At 39.1% G+C, this 24,744-nt stretch overlaps 1 protein-coding gene across 1 annotated transcript in view; it reads left to right on the top strand.

Annotated features, from left to right (window-relative positions):
• The window catches only part of Znf292 (zinc finger protein 292), an 87,171-nt gene that overhangs the window by 20,605 nt on the left and 41,822 nt on the right, over positions 1 to 24,744 (top strand). Inside the window, exons 2-3 of the mRNA XM_051187514.1 lie at positions 24,301 to 24,455; positions 24,639 to 24,717. Of these exons, the coding sequence (XP_051043471.1) occupies positions 24,301 to 24,455; positions 24,639 to 24,717 (234 nt within the window). The remainder of the gene's footprint in view (positions 1 to 24,300; positions 24,456 to 24,638; positions 24,718 to 24,744) is intronic.

Genomic DNA, 24,744 nt, shown 5'->3' with positions numbered 1-24,744 from the left:
CACATCAGTCATCAATCAAGAACTGCACCACAAGCTTGTGCATACACCAGCCTGGTGAGGTCATTTTCCCCATTGAGCTTCTCTCTTCCAGAATGATTCTGGCTTGTGTTAAGTTGACATAAAACTAGCCAAGACACCCTCCCTCTGTGCTTTTCTTCCAATATCCTCTCCATTTAAGCCCCTCTCATTTCCCGTCCTTTCTTCCTTTTTAGCACTTACATTCTATTCTGTCACTAACTATGGAGCTTTCTCCCTCACTCCCAATCCCCTTCTTCAGTGATCTCTTCCTACTCTTTTGGCCTCTACACTAACTTCAGGTTATTTACCAAGACTTATAAAGATTGAGATCTTTAGGATGCAGATATAAGAGTGATCTGGTGGCATTTGTCTTTCTGGGTTTGGGCTATCTGACCTAGAATATTATTTTCCAGTTATATATACTTATTTGTGGATTTCATTTGTTCTTTACAGTGGAATAGAATTCCATTGTGTATGCATATCACATTTTTGTTAGCCATTCATCAGTTGCTAGATACCTAGGCTGTTTGTATAACTCATAGTGTCTAAATGTGTTATCTATTCAAGGTACCAAGGGAAGAAAAGTTATCAACAGTCCTGCCCAGCTGTACATCCTGAAAACTACAGTAACATCTGACTTGGCAAGACATGCCCAAATGGTGCAGTAGTGGGAATTTCATCTTGGGAATAACCAGCAGATGTCTGGTTGGACATAAGGTCTGCTCAGTAGAATGCAGTACACTTGGTACTATCAACATAGCCATGAACCCACTACTAGAAAGATCATCAGCCCTAGAGGAGAACTTACTACTACCATTTACTCAAGTTGATAAAGTACCTAACTGCCTTCTAAGTAGGCATCTTGATACCCAGAGATAAGTACAGTTTCACATATTAAAGAAGCTTCTTTTTATAGCAGACAATTACAGAGAACTATAGCTTGTAAAAATATAGAGAATAAGTCACTAGAGTATTCATCTCCAAATAGCCCATACACCAAAGGCCCAGGTTACAATCAAGGGAGAGGGAACAAATAGATTTTTGAAAGCCAGAGAACTGGAATGACTTCTGTGGGATAGTGTCTTCTGGACATGACAGGTCTGTTATACAAAAAAATGGTATATTCCTTGTCTGTACTAAGCCACACCAGTTGACATCCCAGCATGGATGGGGAAGACCTCACAAGGTACTTGAAGAGTACAGACAAGAAGATGGCTGCTGAGGAATGAAGAGCCAGTTTTCTCCAGGGGTGCACACCTAATAGGTTGCTCATGCTGGAGTGGTCAGCCAGCCCTATACCCATGTACATATAGGGAATATTAATAAGGAGTGCACACAAACACACACACACACACACACACACGGAAGAGGAGTACGTGAACTTGAGAGGGAGATGAGAACGCATGAGTTGGCAATGATAAAAATACATGCCCTTGTGGACAAAACCTTTAAGGGAAAAATGTAGTATAGGGAAAAATAATTTAGAGTACAAGAATCCTTAAAGAAAGCCAGTGCCTTGGCTGTTGAGTCTAATCCTTTCCCTCTCCCACCCTTTTTAAAAATAGTGTCTCACACTGGAGCCCAGGTCTCCTGCCTCAGCTACGCAATTGGTAGTTGACTGTAGTGAGCCACCACACAAAGCATTTTTTAAAAAATAGTTGTTTGAGTATACTCTAGCTCATCTGTTTCATTAAAAGCATACACTCAACCCCCCCCCCCAACTGCTCCCATCCAGTTACAGGCAAAATTCACGTGCTGATTAAATGTTTTACATTTTGTTAGTTCAGGATTCCAGTTGTACATTAACACTCTAATCTCTTCTGGTTACTATGTGACTATAAGTTATCTTTTAACTTTTGATTAAATGGCATCATGTTTACTTTGTGATCTTTTCATTTATTCTATCATTTATTCCAGTATACACCTACAGTTTTTAGACTCAGATCAAATGATAGTCATAGAACTATTCTACAGTTTAACTACAAAATGCTGTTCTTAAACTTATTACTCTTTTAGGATTTCATACATGAATATGCTGTATTTTCATCCTTCCCACATTCCCTCCCTTCTATGACCCCTTAGCTACTCCTCTCCAACTTCATCACCTTCTCTTTTATATAACATACTTATAGAAGTAAGTGTGTGTGTATGTGTGTGTGTGTCTTACACAATAGTGAGCATAGTAGTGCTGTCTTTATTTGCTTGTGTTTAGGGCTAAGCTCTTAGTATTGGCACAATTAAATAAACAGAAAACTGCCTGGTTGTTCCCCCTTTATGTCCATTTGCAGGTAAGTCTTCATTTAGGAGTTGAGCTTTGTGAAATTTTTCTTTCATCTGCGTTGGTGTGTTAAGGGACTTGTGTGCAGGCATCCATTATTGTTGAGAGTCTTTGATACTGTTTTTGGTTGGATTTTTATTATTGTGTCCCTTTACACTATTCTATGAGTTTTAGGTCAGCCTGGTCTACAGAGCAAGTTCCAGGACACAGAAGTCCTGTCTCAAAACAAACAAAAACCAAAAGTGAATTTTGATTCGTTTTTAGTTTCTTGAATCCCATCTGCAAAAAGTCTTATAAAAATGGCGAACATTGCAAGGGAAGGGAAGCCATTTTGGCTGCTTTTAAATTTAAAAATCTTCCTTTTCCCTTACGGTGTGTACACATTTTATTTGTTTGAAAGTAAGAAAGCATATGGATCCCAGAGATTGAGCATCAGGCATGGTGATGTAGATTCCTTCATTGACTGAATAAAAGCATCATTCTTCCTTGTCCTAGTCCTTGTCCTCCTTTCCTTGTTGTCTCTTAAGTACACAACTAGGAGATACAGCAGTCTCTTACTGTCTTCCTGGGGGACTTATATTGATGCAGCTAGCCTCTGTGGCTTAACTTAACATATGATCTCATAGACATAAACAAACTCACCCATATCATTTTCACAACTATAAGCATTGAGTTATTCACAGGTTGTTCTATAATAAGTATTTCAGGGGAAGGATAAGCGAACAGAGGTACCACTAGTCTGTAACTGTTAACCTGAAAATGAGATGATTAAATATTTAAATTTTTTTAGTTTTCAACACAGTGTTTCTTTATGTAGCCTTGGCTGTTCTAAAACCAGCTTTGTAGACCAGGCTGGCCTCAAATTCATAGAGATCCACCTGATTCTGCCTCCCAAGTGTTGGGATTAAAGGCGTGCCACCATCCTTGCCTGGTCCTATTTTTCTCATTTTTAAAGACAGGCCTTGAACTTAGGATCTCCTTGCCTCCATCAAGTGCTGGTATATAGGCACCTTTCCGGGCACAAACATTTTTAAATACGCATTAAAATTAGTTCGTAGACAGTTTTGTTTTAATTTAACTTTTTAATATTAATACAGAATTTAAGTTTAATACATGAGCAGTCATATTCTTGATTATTGGGGGCTGTAGCTCAGTTATAGAGTGCTTAGCATGTGTAAAGCTTTGGATTTAATTCTCAGGATGACAAAATAAAGAAAAAAAGAGTTGTGGTGGTTTGAATTAGAATATCTCTCCCAAGCTCCTGTATCTGAATGGAATCTTAGTGTTCAGGAAGATTTTGAAGGTATGGACACTCTTGTTAGAAGAGGTATTCAGACCATAGATTGATATTGAATGTCTTCTTCAATCAGTTACTACTTCTCTTTTGGGGACAGGATTTCTCACTGCACCAAGAATCCACTGGTTCACCTAGACTGGCTAGCCAGCAAGCTGCTCTGTAGCCCTGGTATAGACACAGCTACTACCCTGTTTTCCAAGGAATGTCTAGTTAGTCTTTAAGCATATATTTGTTTTACTTTTAAATATTTATTTTGTGTGTTGGTTTGTTTGTTAAGAAATGGTTTAAGCTCTGTAGCCCTTACTGTCATGGAACTGCTTTTGTCTCCCAAGTGCTAGAATTATAGACATGAACCATTATGCATAACTTAATTTTTTAATGATGTGCAAATTATTTTTAAAACACAGACTTTGGGGCCATTAAGATGGTTCAGTGGGTGAGAACACTTGCCTGACACCCTGAGTTTGCTCTTTAAGGCCAACTATAGAGGGAGAAAACAAATCCCTGCAAGCTGTTCTCTGACCTGACTTCTACATACACATAATGGTATGCACCACATACACACTAATAATGAATTATGCTGGTTAATTTTTTTTGTTAAACATTTACTTTTTAAAAATGATTTGTTTTTATTTTGTTTGCATTGGTGTTTTGCCAACATGTGTGTCTGTGTGATGGTGTCATAGAGCCTGGAACTGAAGTTCAAGACAGTTGTGAGCTGCCACGTGCATGCTGGGATTTGAACCTACGTTGTTTGGAAGAGCAGCAAGTCCTCTTAACCACTGAGCTGTCTCCCCCGCCCCAGATTTACTTATTTTTATGTGTATGGGTGTTTGGCCTGTACATAACATATGTGCACCATGTACATGCAGTACCTATGGAAGCCAGAAGAAGGTGTTCGATTCCCTGGGGCTATTGTTGTAGACCTTAGTGAGCCATCATGAAGTTGCTGGGAGCTAAACCCAGGTCCTCTGGAAGACTGCTCTTAACTGCTGAGCCCTTGATTAGGTGGCTTTTGTTGTTGTTTGTTTGTTTGTTTTCCCCCATGTTGATAGCCATCCAAATCAAGTTGATATGTAGTCATTTCTGTTGCTTCTCTTGGTGATTGATGTGGGAGGGCCTAACTTGCTGAGGGTAGAGCCACCCCTAGGCAAGTGGGTTTGGATTGTGTAAGGAGGCTAGCTAAAAGCAAGTCGGTAAACAATGTGTACCACCACTGCCTTGTTAAATGAACTAGTCAGTAGTCAATAAGTGGATGGTGCTTAGTTAACGTTATTGTAATGTTTGAGGTGCTCATTTGTATTAGATGGGCTTGGGAGCATATTATTTCTTGATTCCCTAGTCCTCACTTAAATTGACCCTAATGTGAGAATTGTTTGTCTTTCTAAGAGGTGATCTGGCATATATACTAAATTATTACACAGCACCCTTAAATGGTACCTCAGGTAAACCATAAATTACAACAAAGCATGTGAATAATCTTTGTTTTGAGATTGGCTGTCTTGTAGTCCAGGCTGTCCTAAAACTCACTATAGGATGGTCTTGAACTCTTGATAGTCCGTTGCCTCTACCTTCCAAGTGGTGTGACTACAGGTGTGTACCACCAAACCTGGGCATTCCTTTTTATTGCTGAGTAATGTTAGCCATATGGACATGGCATGTTTTGTTTGTTCACATCACTGACAAATATTTGCTTGGTTATGAATAGTGGGCACCAAAAATTTCTTTTTTTGGGGGGGGTGTTCAAGACAGTTTCTCTATGTAGCCTTGGCTGTCTTGGAACTTGCTCTATAGACCAGGCTGTCCTTGAACTCATAGAGATCTGCCTCTGCCTCCTGAGTGCTGGGATTATAGGCATGTGCCACCGATGCCTGACATTAAATTTCTTATTTGTTAACAGGTTTTAGGTGGAAAAATTGCTACAAGTTGGAATTCTTATTTCAGTAGTAAATTTGTGTTTAGGCTGGGGAAATAGTTTATTTGGTAGAGTGTTTGCCTCAAAAGTATGAAGACTTGAGTTTGGATTCCACAATTCATGTTCTAATGGGGGTGGGGGGGGCGTGCTAGTGTGCTTGTAATTCCATTGCTAGTAAAGCAGATGCAAACAGCTCTCTTGGACTTGGTGGCCAGTAAGTCTGGTCTGTTGAGACTATTTCAAAGACAGCAGCTGAGAAACAACTCCTTAGATTGTCTTCTGGTCTCCACACAGGCACATGACACACAGGCACAGTAAATTTGTGTTTTTTATAGAAACTGGCAGACAATTTCTAAAGCTGTACAGTTTTACATTCCCTTTAACACAGTACATGAGGCACTAGTTTTTTTTCTATCTTTGCCAACATTTGGTGTTATCTGCACCCAACCCCCTTTGAGACAGGGCTTGTGTAACCTTGACTGGCCTGGAACTCCCTGCATAGATAGTCAAGGCTGGCCTGGAACTCACAGAGAGCCACGTGTTTTTGCCTCCTGAGTGCTGCTGGGGTTAAAGACGTGCCTGGTCATATTACCTGCTTTCAAAAAAATGTATAACTTTTTTTTTTTTAAACTGACGGTATGCGTGTGTGTATGACTGGTTTGGGCACATGTGCCACTGTGTACATGTAGAGGACAGAAGATAACTTTCAGGAGTTGTTCCTCTCTTTCTACCCTATCAAGCCCTGAGGGTAGAACTCAGATCAAGTTTTACCTGCCCCTTTAACATTTATTTTATTCTGTGTGTATGAGTGTTATTTCCATGCATGTCTGTGTACCATATGTATACCTGGTAGCCATGTAGGCCAATCTCCTGGGGCAAGAGTTAAAGGTAGTTGTGAGCTGCTAGATGCTTGGAGTTGAGCAGCTCTGCATGAGCTGCTGAGCCCTCTCTCCAGGATTGGGGTTGATTTTCTTAATGCAGTCTTTTGATTTGGGATTTCAACTACTTGGGAGAATGAGTTGGGCTGATGAGAAGTTTAAGGGTTTCCTGGCATCCATACCCCCCCCCCCACACACACACATTAAAAAGTGGGCACTGAGAGTACAGTCTCCTTGCCTCCAAAGTTTGTCCTTAATGAGGTCCCTTTCCTGTTTTTTTACCATTAATTTTTTCCCATTTGGTCTTTGGGACAGGTGACTGTACCTACTTTTTGGGACTCCCAGTGTTAAACCTCTAGCTTAGCACTCTGGTAACAGTTTGAGCAGTATATATTAGGTACTTTGAACTTAATATAAAATTTATTTTGTGTGTATTTTGACTGCATGTATATATGTATACCACATGCATGCAGCGCCAGAAGGCATCGGATTCCACTAGAGTTACAGATAGTTAAGAGCTGCCATGTGCGTCCTCAAGAGCAGCCAGTGCTCTTAACCTCTGAGCCCTCTGCTTTACATTAACTCTTGTAGCTTCCGTAGCTTCATCTTCTCTGTTGTGTGTGCCTGTGCCAGCATTACTTTGTCTTAGTTCTGTAGCTGTAGATTGACTCTTGGTGTCTGTCTACATCAAGTGTTCTTACCCAGCTCTTCAAAATTGGTTTAACTTTTTGTGTGAAATTAACCAATTCTATTTAAAAAAAAATCCATAACGGTTTTATTAACAGTGCTTTGAGGGTGTTATTTTTTTCCCAGTTGTCCTGCTAGAAAGGTATTTCTTCTCTTTAATAGTGACAGGAAAGGTCATGACTGAGAGTTTTATAACTATTAAAAATGGTTATGTAATATGTGAATATTACAGTAAATGTAATAGCTTGTGAAAGTGGACATTGGAAATAAAGTATACATCAGAGAAATGCATTTTGAGATACTGTGAAGATGGTAGTAGTGCTTTGAAATGGAACAGAACTGTTTGAACAGTTAAGATTGCTTTTCTAATGCCGTGAATAAACATAATGACCAAGGAACCTTATAAAATAAAGCATTTAGCTGGACAGTGGTGTCACCGCCTATAATCCTGCAGCACTCAGTAGGCAAAGGCAGGCAGATCTCTGTTTGAGGTCAGCCTATTCTACAGAGGGAGTTCCAGGATAGCTAGAGCCACACAGAGAAACCTTGTATGGGGGGGGCACAAAAACAAAAACAACACCAAAAAATTGGGGGTGGGATTTACTTGGAGCCTTGCTCACAGTTTCAGTCCATCATTGTGGTGAGCATGGCAGCAGGCAACAGGCAGGCAGCCATGGCCCTGGAGCAGTAGCTCCGAGCTACTACCACCTGATCCAGAAGCATGAGGCAGAGATGGTGCTAACTGGGAATGGTGTGGGCTTTTGAAAGCTCAAAGTGCACCCTCTGTGGCACACCTTCTCCAACAAGACCACACTTCCTAATCCTTTCCAAATTGTTCCACCAACTGGGAATCAAACATTAAAACATTCCCATTCATGCCAGCACAATCAATGTGATGCTTAGCTATGACTGTCAGCTTGATGGGTTCTGGAGTCACCTAGGAGATAAGTCTCAGAGGAATTATTTAGATTTGGTTATCTTCTGGGCATGTCTGTGAAGGTATAATTACCTTGATTAGGTTTGCTGACTGGGCAGCACCTTTCCCTGGCCTTGGGTCCTAGACTTTATAATGAGGAGCAAGTGAGCTGATACACTTCCACTTCCTGGCAGTGGATGTGTGTGACCAGTTGCCTTCAGTTCCCACTACAAGGTCTTTTCCCACTGTGATAGATTATCCTCAGACTGATGAAAAAAAAAATTGTTTTTCCTTACAATGCTTTCCTCTGGGTATCATCATATCACACTAAATATGGCCATTAACATTCATAATGAAGTGAGGTAACTAGTTAGTCCATAGGTTATTTTGTACATCTTTGTATTTTGTGTTTTCTTACACCTCAATTCTATAGAGTATAGATTTAACTTTTTTTTTTTAAAACCCAACTTAAACAAACAAACAAAAACCCAACAAAATCCTGGCCTTTGAGGCTCTTTGTAATCACAGCATTCCAGAAGATAGAAGCAGGAGATTCAGGAATTCAAGGTTAACCTTGGTTAAATCAGACCATATTTCATATCTCATACACCCGTCCCTCCGAAAAAGAGACAACACATAAGTAATAAATTTGCATTTTGCTGAAATAAGTTTGGGGTTTTTGTTTTTTAAGTGTATGGGTCTGGTGATGACTCAGGGTCTGGTGATGACTCAGTGGTTAAGAGTGCTTGGTGCTCTTTCAGAGGACTTTAGTTGGGATCCTAGCACCGAAGTAGCTCACAGTTGCGTATAATTCCCGTTCCAGGTGGTGTGCCATTTCTGGCCTCTGTGGTCACTTATATACATGCACATAAAATAAAATTTAAAATTCACTTTAAAAATTAGCAGAAATGACAGTATAAGCACCACATATATACATTTCTGTCCAAAGATTGTGATTATGTTATGGTTTGTTATAATCAGAGTTGTTGGGTCAGAGCCAGGGCCTTAGCATCTCTAACAATCTAGGGGTGGCCACCGATCCTCATTAGAGAGCAAATGGTGAAAAGGAGAGGAGGGAGACTTATTCAATATATCCACATTGGGAAGGGCAGCAAGAAGGTCCAGTCTGTCTTCAGGACATGAGATTAGTTTAAATAGAGAGAAAGAGGTTTATGCAAGTAGGCAGTACTGGTCAGGGTGTGATCTACTCCATCATTGTCTGGGTTGTGGTGTCTCCAGTGAAGTGGTCTGCCGAGCTGTCCAGGTTGTATGGGAATCTCTTTCTAGCAGACAAACTCCTCTTTCTGTTTGGCAGCAGTTTGCCAAGCATTTCCTTCTCTTAGCGTGAGAAATTTCAATTTTGTCAGGTCCATTGTGTCAATAGCCAGATATTGACATAGAAGGAACACAAGTGTCTCTTTAGCTTATGATACCTGCTGGGACATCAGTTTGTACCTGAGTATTCTGATTTCTATTACTTCTTCATCTGTGACATAGAATTGCATTTAAAATTACCCTTGGTTGGTAGGTGTATTCTCTTTGTTAGTAGAATATAATTTTATTGCACTGTGTTCAAGGAATGTGAAGAAAATAGCACTTTCTATTTCTTCTGGCTTTTGTGCATGCATGTATGCAGATTTATTAGAATGGCTTACAGGATATGGTCTGGGTAGTCCAACAATGGCTGCCATACTGGAGAGGCTGAGAATCCTGTAGTTATTCTGTTCAGGAGACTGGATGTTTCAGCATTCCCAGCTGGTGCTGAAGGCCTGGAGGATTCATGCACAGTTGACGATAACTGGGCACAATGCAGAGATCAACCAGTCATGGGGAGCCCAGCCCCAGTGGTTACATTGATGTTATAGCTCTTTCATTTGTGGTTCAGGGAACATCACAGAAGAGGGGTCAGAAAGGTTTTCAAAGCCAGAAAGAATATGAAGAAGTGTACTGTGACAGTCTCGTCTAAGAAATGGCTGCATAAGCAAGACTGACAGAGGAAATATTTATATGAGGTCCCAGCTCTAGATGAAGAACTATGGCCAACTAATGACCACTGAGAGGAGAATTAGCTTCTCCCAGGGAGGGTCACTTTGGTTATCAGCAAAGTGGTCAGCCCTGAAATCATACACACAACAAAACAGACTCAGCTGGTGGCATTTATGTTTATGCATACGTGTGTATATATGTGTGTGTTGCAATAATAAAGAAAAAGAGGCTAACAAATTGGGAAGATCTGGGAGGGACCCAATGATAAGGTTCTATTTTAATTAAATGTATTTTTAGAAATTCTATTTTAATTAAAATGTATTAAAGTACAATTTTTAAACATATGGAAACACTTGATTTTATGGGATAGCGTTTTGGGGCACCCTTCTTTCAGTAATCATGCTGAGCGTCGAAGTGGGTCTTTTCATTCTCAAAATTCATTTCCATCTAGGAAATTATCTGGAATTGGTTTGTTTTAGTTTCCTTTGTCGTTTCTGACCTTGAACTCCTGTCATTTTTAGTGGAGATCTAGTATAGTTCTGCAAATCCTTTGTTTTCTCAAATTCTAGAGACATTTTTGTTTGTTTGTTTTTAATTTTTACCAAATCAGGACCCATTGGTCCTGCTCACTGCAGTCTTTTCTTTGTAGAAAGGGACTCAACTAAAAATTAAAGGTTCTAGTGGTGAGAACATAGCTGTTTCTCTCTTTGTTTAAAGTTGACTTAATACTGGGAAAATAAGAGATGCTTCCTTTTTACCTTATCAGAACATACTAGACTCTGCTGGGGATGGAGCCGAGTCCTGCATTGCCTGGTTCTCTTCATTTAGAGAATGAGGAACAAAATAAGGCAGGCTTGGCCAAATGAACTTCCCAAATCCCTCACATTGTTAACCTTCTTCACCGAGGAACCTGGTGCTCCCAGTTCTTGAGCCTTTTCTTAATTTTACAGTAAGCACTTTGTGGGATTTTGTTTTTTTGAAGCTGGCCTTAGACTCATTCGAGGCTCCTGTCTCTACTTTTGTATCCCACCATAGTGATTTCATTTTCTTTTTTATTACATTCTTTGTTATTCATTTTTGAGTAGGCATGTGTGTGCCACATGTACATAAGTCAGAGGACATCTTGCTGGCGCTGGACCTCTGCTTCCATCACTGGGCTATCACTGGTCCCAGGGATCAAACTCAGGTTTTCAGGCTTGGTAGCACCCACTCAGCTTTCTCGACAGCTCCTATTTTTTAGACCTAAAGTTTCCTGAAAAGTCAAATTTTGTTTTTCTTGGAGTGTTACTATTACATATGTTGATTTAGTCACTCTATTGCTGTCAGACACACTTAAATGTCTAATTAGGGGATTGCTTACAGTTTTGGAGGCTTAGTCCATTATCATCATGGTAGGAACATGGCAGCATGCAAGCAGATAACGATGTTGGCGTAGCTGAGAGTTCTACATCTTGATCTTCAGAGAGACTGGGCTTGGAATGGGCTTTTGAAACCTCAGAGCCCACTCCCAGTGGCAAATTTCCTTCAAAAGGCTATACCTTTTAATCTTCTCAAATAGTACCACTCCCTGATGACTGAGCATTCAAAATGACGAGCCTTTGTGGAACATTCTCTTCCACATATGCTTTTCACAGCTGTTGTTTTTTTGTTGTTGTTTCCTGGTTTGTTGTTCAAGGGTAGACATTGCTGGTGTTTAACCACATGTCTGTACATGATACCTATCCGTAATCTATGATTTCCAGTTCTCTCTGGTTCATTCCTGTTTACTGTAGGAAATTACCATACTTTTAGTGAGAGATAATGCAAGTTCTAAATATGATTGTTATACCATTCTATATAAAACTAAAATACTTTACCCGGTATTCTTAAAATAGGGCTTACCATATGGTCCATACTGCTCTCAAACTCCTTGAACCCCCAAGTGTAGGGTTTACAGGCAAGTGTCACCACACCTAGCAAAATAAATGTTAATAACTATTAGCAAAAGCATGGGGTGAAAATCAGAGCTGTAAGACTTTGTTCAGTTGTCACATTGTTGAAAGGTTACATGATGTTATGTTGTGATTATGAAACCAATATCGTAAGCATGAACTTTAAGTCATTGGAGATACTTGAAAACTATACAGCCTCACTCTCATTATTGTTTTCCTAGAGTGCATCTTTAATTAAAATAGCTATAGTTCCATAATCAGTTTATAGATGTATAATTTTAAAACTGTTCATTTTGAATAACTATTAATCATCATAATCCATATTAAAAAGACCCCAGGATCCCTTGCAATGTTAGAATAGTTATTAGATCAAAACATTTTGAGACATTGCACTCAGCAGGAAGTGGAATGAGTAAAGAGTTCTGGTACTCCACTTGGGTTTGTTAGATACCTATGGTTTTACTTCTCTTAGTAGTTCTGCAGGTAACTAAAAGAAGCTACTGAAAATTAATCTGTACTGGCCTTCAGAGAATATATCCTTTAATCCCTGCCAATTTCAAATCAATAGCTAAACTATTAAGTGCATTTATGCTTCAAAGGGGTAAACACTGTCTCTTAGGGAGCAGAAAACCTAACTGTTAACCGTGGCTTGTGTTCCATACGCAGGTTAAAAAAATGATATCACAATTTCACTGAGGATGGGAAAGGTGAAAGGTCAAAAGTCTGCTAGTAGAAGAAAGTAATAAAAAGTTGTGGAGTTTGATCCTATATCTTGTCTTTTGCTTTTCCTGTCCAAGTTGGCCCTATAAGTCAAACATAGACATTGTTAGGGTCAAATTGGCCTTTTGAAGTATTAGATGAGGTATGCAGCACTCAGAGAGCCGTGTCTTCGTTAGGGGAGTTCCAGTCAGCACTAGTCAGTTACCATGGAATGTGGATCCAGTGTAGCCAAATTAAAAAAAAATTAATTAATTACTTAATATTTTCTGTATAGCCTTCCCTAGCCTCTGACTCACTATGTAGACTAGGCTTGCTTGAACTTACAGAGATCTGCCTGCTTCTGCCTCCAAGTGCTAGGATTAAAGGTATGTGCCACCATTGCCTGGCTAGAATTACCAACTTTTAATGAAAAAGCTTTTTGTATATTAGGAAGTCGTTAATTTTTTTTTTTAACAATTCATATACCAAACAAAACATCTGATTGCTAGAATTAAATAAAGATGAGTACCATCATGTCCAGCTTTAAACATTTTCTTTAAGACATGAAATGATTTTTGTTGTTTTTTGAAATAGGATCTTGGTACGTATCTTTGGCTTTCCTGGAATTGACCATTATCTAGACCAGGCTTTCCTTGAACTGAGAGATCTTCCTGCTTTTACCTCCCAGGTGCTGGGGTTAAAGGTGTGATACAGATATTTAAAGGTACAACTATGAAGTAAAGGAACTTAAAAACAACAAAGCTGCTTCATATACACCTTAATACGCAGCGTGATCATAATTTTCTCAAACAACTTTAGTGTTAAACTGAAAATCTTGTTATGCACTCATGCATAACTTGAACTCAGGCTGACCTTGCTCTTAAAGTGATCCTCCAGCCTTAGCTTCCTAGGTGCTGAGATCATCAGTGTGTGCCACCATGCTAGCATTTATTTTATTTTTGACAAAAACTTCATTATATTGTCCAAGAAAGTATTGAACTCTTGGTTCAACCCAGTCTCCTGCTGTGGTTGAGACTGCAGGCATATACCACTTCGTCCATCTAATTTGGAGCTTTAGTAGTCTTCTTGAGACCTTGATTGCTGACACCAAGTGCAGTCTTTTCTAGTAGCTTCCCCCCCCCCCCGTATTTGTCTAGCACCAAATCACTATCCTATAATTTGGTTTAATTCTGATATTGCATACTTGGAGAGAGACTCTATAGGTCAAAGGTGTGTCTTCAAGGATACTCGTGCTTTAGGTCCTAGGGCCCAGATTGCCCTGTACTTCATCAGATGTGGCTCCAAAGTTAAAGACTTTTATATTCTCCTCTTCATGTTTTGTTTTCAAATTTTGACCTTTTATTTTTTAATTGAAAATAGATTATTTTCTTCATATAATGCATCCTGACCACAAGTTTCTGCTCCCTCCTAGTCCCCTATTCTCCCCCCCCATATTCTCCCCCCCCCCCAAGAACAAACCTCCAAGAAATAACGGCCAAACAGGACAAAACAGGATATAGTAAGTCAAGGAGAAATCCCCCATATTGAGGCTGGATAAAGCAACCCAATAAGAGGAAAAGAGTCCCAAGACAGGCTAGAGTCAGACACACTTGCTGCCATTGTTAGGAGTCTCACAGAAACAGCAAGCTAACAGTCATAACATATATGTAGAGGACTTTTTGTGGACCCATGCAGGCCGCCATGCTTGCCACCTTAGTCTCTTTGAGCCCGTGTGAGCCCTGCTTAGTTGATATGGTGGAATAATTTGTTAGAATGATTCACAGAAGTCAGGAAAATGCTATCATTCTAGACTGTGATGAAGGACACAGGTACAGAGGATGAGGCTTAGGTGCTTCCCTGTCCCTGTGGAGGTAGAATATGCCACACCTTTGAATGTTAATGCTTAAGTTTTGTTATATAAGCATGGTTCATTAAGTCATATATGATTGGAGACTAACCTCAATCCCTAACTCTTTCCCTTTCCTCAGAAGCCTCTGCATAGTGGGCTGAACGCCCAACCTAACTGTGACATGGTCTTTCTATTGACCAGTCTCCATCCTGAAGTTATTAAGATGCCCCTTGGCCAAAAGAGAGACACTTTGAAACTCAAGTAGACATCAAGGATTTTGGAAGTTCTATGCTAGAAACTGAGTATAGAAACCAGAGATGGGATCCCATATCACTGAATGCCTATGGCACAAGCTAGAAAGGCTGGCAGTTTAACAGCCCTTTTACAGAATGGTTGCATCACTGAATTCCCAGTTTTCTTGGCTTTTTGTTTCATGTTGGTTTACCCAGAAACTAATGCCAGTTTATAATTGTTCTAGTCAGTCATCATGCAGAGTTCTTTGTGGGTTTGTTTTTAAGCTTCCTGCTTCATCATACATCTAAATGGTCTAGCTAGTTAAGAGCCTGGAGGATATTGCCGGTCTAAGAAATGTAAAGTTACTCCTTATCTCAGGGATATTTAGGAAATAAGTAATAAGAATTCTGCAAGAAAAGTGAGTCAGATTGGAATGACATAACAGTGGTTAAGCCATGTAGGAACTAAGACATCAGCCTCACCTCATTTTTTTTTTGTCATGACCAGTGAGAGTCCCTTTCTCATAATTGCATCTTTAAAGGCCTGCACCCTCTTTGAGAGAATCCCTTGAGAGTAGCTTTGTGGAGAAACATGAATCCCTCTCTCCTAGCATTTGGATCACCTCCCTTCGTTAATAGGTAAGGAAGGAGTGGGTCTAGTGGTGCGGTGCATATCTGTAATCCCAGCACCAGGTAAACCAAGGCAGGGGTATTCTGTGGATTTAAGCTGCTCTGGTTTGTATAACATAACCTCCCCTCCCCCAATCTCTGCATTTGTATTCCCAATTTGTGTGGAGATCTGGAAGTTAGCTGATTGTTTCTGTCCCCACATAGCATTTGATATCTATGTGATAGGATGGAGAGATGAGGTGGGGTTGTGGATCTGAAAACATTCTGGGAGTCTAATGGGTCTTTTCTCTTCAGGTACCCTCTGGCTTTTGTTTGTTTGAGCAGAGGGTGCTGGATTTGCATGTGTGGTTAAATGTGTCTTCAAAATTGAAGCACAGAAGTCACCAGCTGTGGAAGTCTTCTACATTATAAAGACATTTAGAGTTGAATATCACTCAGCATAACTGTAAAGACTGAGGAGTTTTTAGTGACAGGTGATTTTAACAGCTGAGCCTTTATGTTGTTTGTGTATTTTCTGATGCCAGTGTCCTCCATCTTTTTAGTCAGTGATGAAAAGAAACATTTTTCTTTTTGAAAAAGTTTCTTAACTGAATTATGAGTGATATTTTTTTAATTAAAAAAAAACCCTCGTTATTACAAATACTGCTTTGATCTTGTAATCATTCTTTAATATCTTTAAAATTGGTCTTCTGTGTGGGGTCTGGAGAAATAGTAAAACTTATCAAAATAGCATGTCTCCACTCTTCCTATGTGAGTCAAAGTAGTCTCTTACACTCTCCATCCCATGCCTGTGAAATCTTGCTTGCTCAAGTGTCTTCTAAGTAATTCCTTTTTGGGAAATTTTGACTGGAGAAGAAAGACTATTGCCCTATATTACTTTATTTTATTTCCAGTATAAATAAAATGTTTATCATCATGCTTTCCAATAACAGTTTTGCTTATAAGTTGTTTTTCCTTTAGAACTTAATGAAATTTGGCAAAATACCTTCTCAGATTTCTTAAGATTTATTTTAATCACATGTATCAACCACGATACATAGATAATATGTCAGTATATTAAGCATTGGAATTTATAATGTTAATAAAATGCAATAGTAATTTTTTAGTATAGGAAACTATAGAACTTACATTTAATTATTTAAGTTTAATCTAAAACTTAATCTTTTATTGAAATATATGTTCTGGCATTATTAAAGTTCATAAGGTTACTAAGAAAGTGAAGTGAAGTAACATGTAAGACTGACTTTTCAAATAATTTTCAGGTACTGTGCTTATACTAGGATGATGGGAGATGTCATTTTGTAAATATGTTTCTCATACTGGTTAATGAGTTGGCCAATAGGAAAGCAAGATAGGTGGGACTAGGAGACAAGGAGGGATTCGAGGAAGTAGTAGGGAGGAGTCAGCATGTAGAGACTGGAGAGAACAGGTCCGGGCCCACTCTCTGGTAAGATGAGACCACGTGGAAATACTTAGAGTAATAGAAATGGGTTAATATTTAAGACAGAGCTAGCCGATAAGAAACTAGTAACTGGTCAACAGCGTTATATCAAATACAGTGTCTCTGTTATATGGGGCTGGCGTGGTGGTGGTGGCTCCAGGCTGCTGGAAATCCTACTCGTAACACTAGCCAGAAAAAAAATTGTTGAAAACTAAATAAAAATGGGGAAATTGCCTCATTTCTGATTGAATTGTGGTAAACTGATTTTATTCTTCTGAGTGGACCACCCATGGACATTTCCTGTTTGCAGTAGCCAGATGTAATAATCAGAAACTCTCAGAACATTGCCACTGATGGGACCTTGGAGAGGACATGTCAGGAACCCAGACTGATCTGGAGACATGCTTTTACCCTGACTAAACCTGAAGGTGTTTCTTCCACACTGCAGCGGTAGCAGCATGCTCAGTGCTTGTTAAGGAACCCACCCACTGTCTGTAGAGAAGGAAGGGGCAGGGCATCTGAAGAGGCAGGGTAGTGGTAGTCCTAATTCCCTTTTTACCAAAGTAAGGGAACATCAATAGAGGGAGCCATTATAGGTTTGAAGAGAAAACTGACTCTAGAGAAATGTCCAGAGATCTACGAGGATGACCTCAACTTAACAATCTGAGCAACAATGGAAAGGCTACCTTATATGCCCTTCCCTGAAAATGAGATTGATAACTAATTTATATGTCAGCATAGAGCCCTCATCTAGTTGCAGTTGGAAACAGAAGCAGACACCCACAGCTAAACACTGAGCCGAACTCCTGGAATCCAATTCCAGAGAGGGAGAAGTGATGAGTAAAGGGGACAAGACCAGGCTACAGAAACCCACAGAGATAGCTGACCTGTACAAGGAGGAGCTAATGAACCCCCAGACTGATGGCTGGAAACCAGTATAGGACCGACCCAGACCCCCTGAATGTGGGTCTCAGAAGGCCTGGGCAGTCTATGGGACCTCTGACAGTGGAACCAGAATGTATCCCTGGTGTACAAAAGGACTTTGGAAGCACGTTCCCCATGGAAGGATACTCCCTTAACCTAGAGGCAGGAGGGAGGGCCTAGACCCTACTGCAAATGACTTGACAGATTTTGATGATCCCTCCTGGAAGGTATCATCCTCCCTGTGAAGTTGGGGGAGGATGGGATGGGAGGGGGGAGGAAGGGAGCGGGAACTGGGATCGGTATGTAAAATAAGAAAAAATAATATATATGTATGTATGTATGTATGTATGTAATGTGTGTGGTAATATCTTGCTTGTACAAATAAAGCTTGTCTGAAGACCAGAGAATGGAGCTTGCCACTAACTAACCATAGAGGTCTGGAGGTCTGTACAGATAGACAGGAAGTGAGATGGCTGAACAGGGAGAAGATATATGTGGGAAGACACAGCAACCCTCCCTCCCTCCCTCTCTCCCTCCCTCCCTCCCTCCTTCCCTCCCTCCCTCCCTCCCTGTCTCTCCCTCTATCTCTGTCTCTCTCTAAACAAATGGGAATAACTTAGTAACCTAAGAAATTATGTGGCTTAATGCTAAAATAAAATTCCTAATTTGGGCAATTCATGTGTCTTGGCTTAACTACTTTTTGAAATGAAGTTTTATGACTTGTAAAGACTTAATCTGAACACTTTACAGTTGAGATAAAGACAGCATACAGTTTATGAAAGAATGTATGGATTATGCATTAAAAGTGTTGTGGCTTCACACAAAAGGTAAATATTCTATTAACTTTATATAGAATTAGTAGTGCATTATTATATATAACCTTGATGGCATCCACAAAACTTTCCCTTCTGAGAAGGGATCGCAAGAGATCACAAAACCTACCACACAATTTATACTTTGTCCAATAGTATGTGAAGATTTATTATTGACTTTAGATACTGGATGATATTAATTACTTTTGATTGCCTTAGTATATGTACAACTCAGTTATCAACCTTGAGATTCTTATTTTATATGTATAATTGTATCTAACATTGAAGATTATCTAGACTATAAAATATTTGTATTACATTAATGTGAGTTGAAGAACAGCTTGTGACTTAAAATGTCATCTAGATTATTCATTAAACAAATGTAAATGACATGGTCACAGTTGTCTGTTAATTTAATATAACTGTATTATAAGGGAAAGTTTCTTCAAATTCAGCTGTTTAACATGTCAGCTGTGAAAAAAAATCAACTGCTCAAATTTCTCAAATTGTCTAATACAAATTTAAAATATGTAGAATACTTTGCAAGTTAATGTAGCTTTGAATTTTATAATCGTGCATTATGCAATAACTTCCCCTGAGTCTGGGAAGTATTTTGAGTCAAACATCTGAATACTCATTTAAGTAGAGCAGTGGAACCTATGTCATATTTTGTTATCAAATAAATTACAAATGAACTTATTTAAAACAATTTTTTCATTTTCTTTTGGCCCTAGAAGTAAATTTTATTTAAAAAACTGTTAAAACACTTAATAAAAGTGAAGTTGGGGGGGGGAGGAATGGAAAGAGAGGAGGGAGAGGTAACTCAGTCGGGATGTAAAATAAATGAAAAATAATTAAAAGAAAAAAGTGTAATTAATATAAAAATTTTATATAAAAAACTGCTAAAGACATGGAAGAAAACAGTCCTCCAAAGGAAAGGACGGCAGAGTTGTATTTTAAAAATCCTTTTTCTTATTTGGATTTTAATTACCAAATTACCCTTTCTCCTCCCCTTCTTTGTTCCACCCATTCCTCAAATTCATGACCTCCTCTTAGTGAATAATTATTGTTATATATTTGTGTGTGCACATGAGCACACATGTATATGTAAATACAACTTGTCCATTTAGTGTTGCTAATGTTCACATGTGTTTAGGGTTGACCTTTTGGATTGGGTAATCTATTAGGGGTCTTGTCCCTGGCAAGACTGATTCTCCCTTTCTCCAGAGCCATTAAGTACTTGTAGCTCTTTGTCTAAGGGTGAAGCTTTGGTGATTTATCTTTATTGGCATGTCAACTGATATTGCCATTGTGCTAGTCTTGTTTAGGCAGCCATATTGTTGAAATTTTATGAGTGTGTTTTCCATGTCATATATTGATGAGTCTCATAGCATGGTTCTGGCTGCTAAAATCTTCCAGTGTTCCTTGAGCCTTAGGTGTAGGGATTCTTGTTCTCTGAATTTTGATCAGTTGTGGGTTAGCTTCTTTGACGTGTGGTGAAAGAGAATTAAGTTAGAAATTACACAGATTTAGGAAAGTGGGCAGTAGATTCCCCTCTAGGGTCTGTGGCCTCACCATCCACAGTATTTGGCTAGGTTTACAGTACTCAACATGAATTTATTTCTATTGAGCAGTTCTTAAGTCTAATTAATTAGGTAGCTGTTGATTATACCCAAGATTATAAATGGCAGTATTATACCCTTGGGGATATCTTGCCTTGATGGCCATTATGCTTCTTAGTCTTTACAGCTAGATAATAATTCCTTCTTTTCTCCCTTGGCAGCTTGCATAGCAGCCTCAAATACTTACGAGACTAGAATTCAAGGAGGAGGCTTCCAGGTCAATTCTAGCTTGATTTCCTTGGAGTACTGTGTTCAAAGTGTGTGGTGTCTTCAGCAATAGGGGCTTAGCTTCAAGTTGTGAGAGGTAATCTAGAATGGAAATAACCTATATTGCTTTGGGAGTTTCTTGGACTCCTGACTAACAACTCTAAGAGAGGCACTTGGGTTTTTATTAGTCTATTGACTCTTGGGGACAGCATTGCCACTCCAAGTGGCATAACTTCATTTGAACTCTGTGCATGCACACATGTGCATGTGCATGTGTGTATGTGTAAACTCTAGCTTTTCCAACATCTTTAGTACTAGTTATCCTTCCTCTCCAGGTATCCCACTCCCATTTTTTCCATTTTCCCCTCATACATACAGCACTCATGTTATAATCTCCTCTCCAGAGCTCCACCATCCCCCGTCCCTTGGTCCCTTTCTGTAGTTTTGCAGTTACTCCAGATAATATCCACTTTTGTAAAGATTCGGAGCTAGGATCCACAAATGAGAAAGAAGATATGGTATCTGTTGTTTTGGATCTGCCGAACTTCACTTAGTGTATTTTCTAGTACTGTTCATTTACCTGCAAATTTCATTTTTCTTTACAGCTGAGTAAATATTCCATTGTGTTTATATGCTACATTTTTTATTTGTTCATCTGATGAAGGACATATAGGTTATTTTCCAATTTTTGCCTATTGTGAATAGAGCAGCAAGGAACATGGCCAAGCAAGTTTATGTGGAATAGGATGTGAGTCATTTGGACATATGCTGTGGAATGATGTAGCTATATCATATGACAGATCTACTTTTAGCTTTTTTTCCTCCACACTGATTTCCATAGTGGCTATCCTGGTTTGCAAGCCACCAACCATTATCCTAACCAACATTTCTTGTCAGTTTTCTTGATCTTGGCCATTCTGACTGGGATAAGATGAAGTCTCAATATAATTTGAATTTGCTTTTCACTCACTAATTGTTAGTAATGTTGAACTGTTTTTTGTTATTGTTGTTGAAAAGATTAAAAGTTGTAATCAATTTTTTTTTGGGGGGATCTGTAATGATTCCCCTCCCCCCTTTATTTTTGTCATTTGTTTCTTGACTCTGTTTTTCAAATTCTTTTGACTTTGGATATCAACCCTCAGACAAAGATTTTCTCTTAACTTGGTTGATTGTTCTTTAGCTTTAGTTTATTGTCCTTTTTTTGGGGGGGGGGGTTATTATCAGGCAAATGGAATCTGTTCAGCAAGTTCTTCCTGTAAGTAATGCCTTTGTCTTTTAGTAGTTTCAGAGTTCCAGGTACCACATCGAAATCTTGTGCTGTTTGCTTGATAGCTAGGGGTCTGATTTCATTTTTCTACATTTGGTCACCCAATCTTCCCAGTAGCTTTGTTGGCGGTGACTGTCTTTTCTCCAGTGCATATATTTGGCTTTGTCAAATATCAGGTGACTATAATTATATGCGTCCATATTCCATTCTTTTCTGTTCATTGGCTGTTTTTACGCCAGTGCTGTGCAGTTCTTATTATCATTGCTCTCTAATATATCTTGAATCTAGAATTGGAATTTCTTTAGTATTGTACTTTTTGCCCAGTCTTTGGCCATTCTGAATCGTCTGGTGCTACTTAGGAATTTTAGGGATCTCCTTATTTCTTTGGAAAATGTCATGGGAATTTTTATTGGAATTGCAGTTATTCTATACATTGTTTTTGGTACAATGGTTATTTTTCACAATATTCTATCATTTTATCAGTATGGACTGTCTTTACATCTTTTATCTGAAATTCGTGTAGTTAAATTTATTTCTGCCCCCCTTTGAGGCTGTTATGAATGGGAGCATACCAATGATTCTCGTTTTAATGTGTTTGCTGTTGGTGTATAGAAAAAAATTGTAAGTTGATTTGTTTTCCTACAAATTTGCTAAAAATGTTTGACATTTTTATAAGTTTTCTGGTAGAAGTTTCAGGATCTCTTAATGTACAATTAATGTCTCTGCCTTATCATGTGGAAATAGGGATAATTTGACTTCTTTCCTATTTGTATCCCGTCAATGTCGTCTCTTGCCTTCCTACTCCAGCTAGTACTCTAAGCACTACATCAAAAAGGTGTATGGATGTTGGACGGTTCTTTCTGATCCCTAATTGTAATACATCTTTACTTTATTTTGAGACATTATGCAGAAGCCGAGACTAATGGCTGCCTGCAGGGTTTTCAGCTGGCCCAATCCCTGCGTGGGAAATCTGGGTCTGGGATGGGTACCCTCATCAAAAAGATCTGAGAGGATTATCTAGACAAAGTCATGACCACCAGTGTAGTACCTTCCCTCAAGGTGTTGGACACAGAGGTTGTGCCCTCCAATACCACCTTTTCAGTCCATGAACTGAAACACAGATGAGACCTGTTGCTTTGATAAAACACTAAGACTGAAAGCAATACACTCCATCACCTAGGGAACTCAAGACAGGAACTCAGAGCCCATGGAGGAGTGCTGCTTACCTACTAGCTTGCTCTCAATGGCATGCTCAGCTGCTTTCTTATACTCAGGACCACCTTCTCAGGGATGACACATCCACAATTGACTGGGCCCTCTCATATCAATCATTAATCAAGAAGATACCCCACAGGTTTGCCTACAGGCAAATCTGATAGAGGCAGTTACTCAGGTTCAGTTCCCTCTAGTGAAATTGACAACAAAAAAAAACCAGGACAAGGTCCATCTTAATTTCAGCTCCCACTATCCATAGTCATTTTACTGAATTCACTTTCAAATCTTAATTTTTTTCCATTCTACTCTGTTTATGGTTTTGTTTCCGTGGCTATCACAACATATTAATAACCTCTTTAAGTTTATTAAAGATCTCTGATATCTTTATATAAAGTTTGTGATTGTTCATTTACATTCTGTGTACTGGAATTCATCTAGGTAGTTCTCATTGTACTATAGGACTAGTGGGTTTTGAGGAGGTGGTGTCATACTGCTGGTCTTATGGTGTTTTTGTGATGTGACTGTAGCATGTTGATTTCTTTCATTTGTGTTTCTGATGTCATGTTCTGATTTGCCTCAGGCTGGACTGCTTCAGGATCTGAGGTGGTTTTGTAGGACATGGTTCTTGAGGGACAAGCCTAGAAAAGTGAGCATAGGAGTTTCTGGAATGTGCTGAAAAAGAAGCTTCAAGATGTTCTTCAGTTGGTTGGAAGAGGGGAAATCTCTTTTTTGCATCTTAGCTCCAGTGCTCCAACAGGAAGTGATAGTAGACTGCCAGAGAACTTATTACCTGAAACTAAAATGCTTCACAATTATGCTTGAACCGTAAGGTGAAGTTCATACCACTCTAGTGAAAAGTTGCAGACTCCTCACTGACTACACACACAGATTTGGAGTATTCACATTTTTAGCAGTCATGTCTCTCCCTGCCAAGCCCCACACTGCATCTCCAGGTGACCTGAAATTGTTGAGGTGACAGTTGGTAACCCGTCTTTTCCCGCCATAATGTAAGTGTCCATTTGTGTAAACTTAGGCTTTTCTATGCCTGGGCTTGACAAGGTCTTTTTGTAATGCCTGCACTGCCCAATTTTAAAGCAGCTGTGTTGAGATGATGATGTTGCTTAGTAAGCCATATTCATCCCTTATCTCTTTGAAACAGGATTATATCTTTAGTGTTTAACACAAACTGCTTTCTAGAAATACTTACCTACTTTATTGTTTTGAGACAGGGTTTCTCTGTGTAACAGCCCTGGCTGTCCTGGAACTTGCTTTGTAAACCAGGCTGGCCTCGAACTCAGAGACATCCGGTTTCTGCCTCCCAAGTGCTGGGATTAAAGGCGTGTGTGGCCACTGCCTGGCACAAACTGCTTGTTTTTATTGTTACTGCTCAAAACTGTTGGAAACATTCTTGTTTAAAATGGTTGAAAAAGAAAACGATTAGTCAATGTGTAATTTTTATTTACATTTGAATGTTTTATTATTCCTTCCAAAACAGACACTCCTTGAATATGCAGAGAAATGGAAAACTTCAGAAGACCCCTTACCTTTACTGGAGGTATACACAGTGGCCATCCAAAGTTATGTTAAAGCTCGACCATACCTTACCTCTGAATGTGAAAGTGTAGCCTTGGTTCTGGAACGCTTGGCATTGTGAGTAGAACTTTCAAAAATTAATCAAAGACCATATTTAATTTTTTTCTTAAACTTTATTTTCTCTGGCTTTATGGTTATTTAATTGAAAGTAGATTTTGAATAGTTAATGAAGACTGCTGATACAAAAATTATCGGTTTTTCTTATATTTTCATAATCATTTGTATCCTTTTCTTTTTTAGAAGCTGTGTTGAACTTTTACTATGTCTCCCTGTTGAATTATCAGATAAACAGTGGGAACAATTTCAGACATTGGTGCAGGTGAGATTGTTTACCTATCTAATGCGA

The sequence above is a fragment of the Phodopus roborovskii genome, unplaced genomic scaffold (assembly GCF_943737965.1).
Source record: "Phodopus roborovskii unplaced genomic scaffold, PHOROB, whole genome shotgun sequence".
NCBI lineage: Eukaryota > Metazoa > Chordata > Mammalia > Rodentia > Cricetidae > Phodopus > Phodopus roborovskii.
Note: the sequence above shows the minus strand (reverse complement) of the source record. Positions and strands in the feature narration are given on the sequence as shown.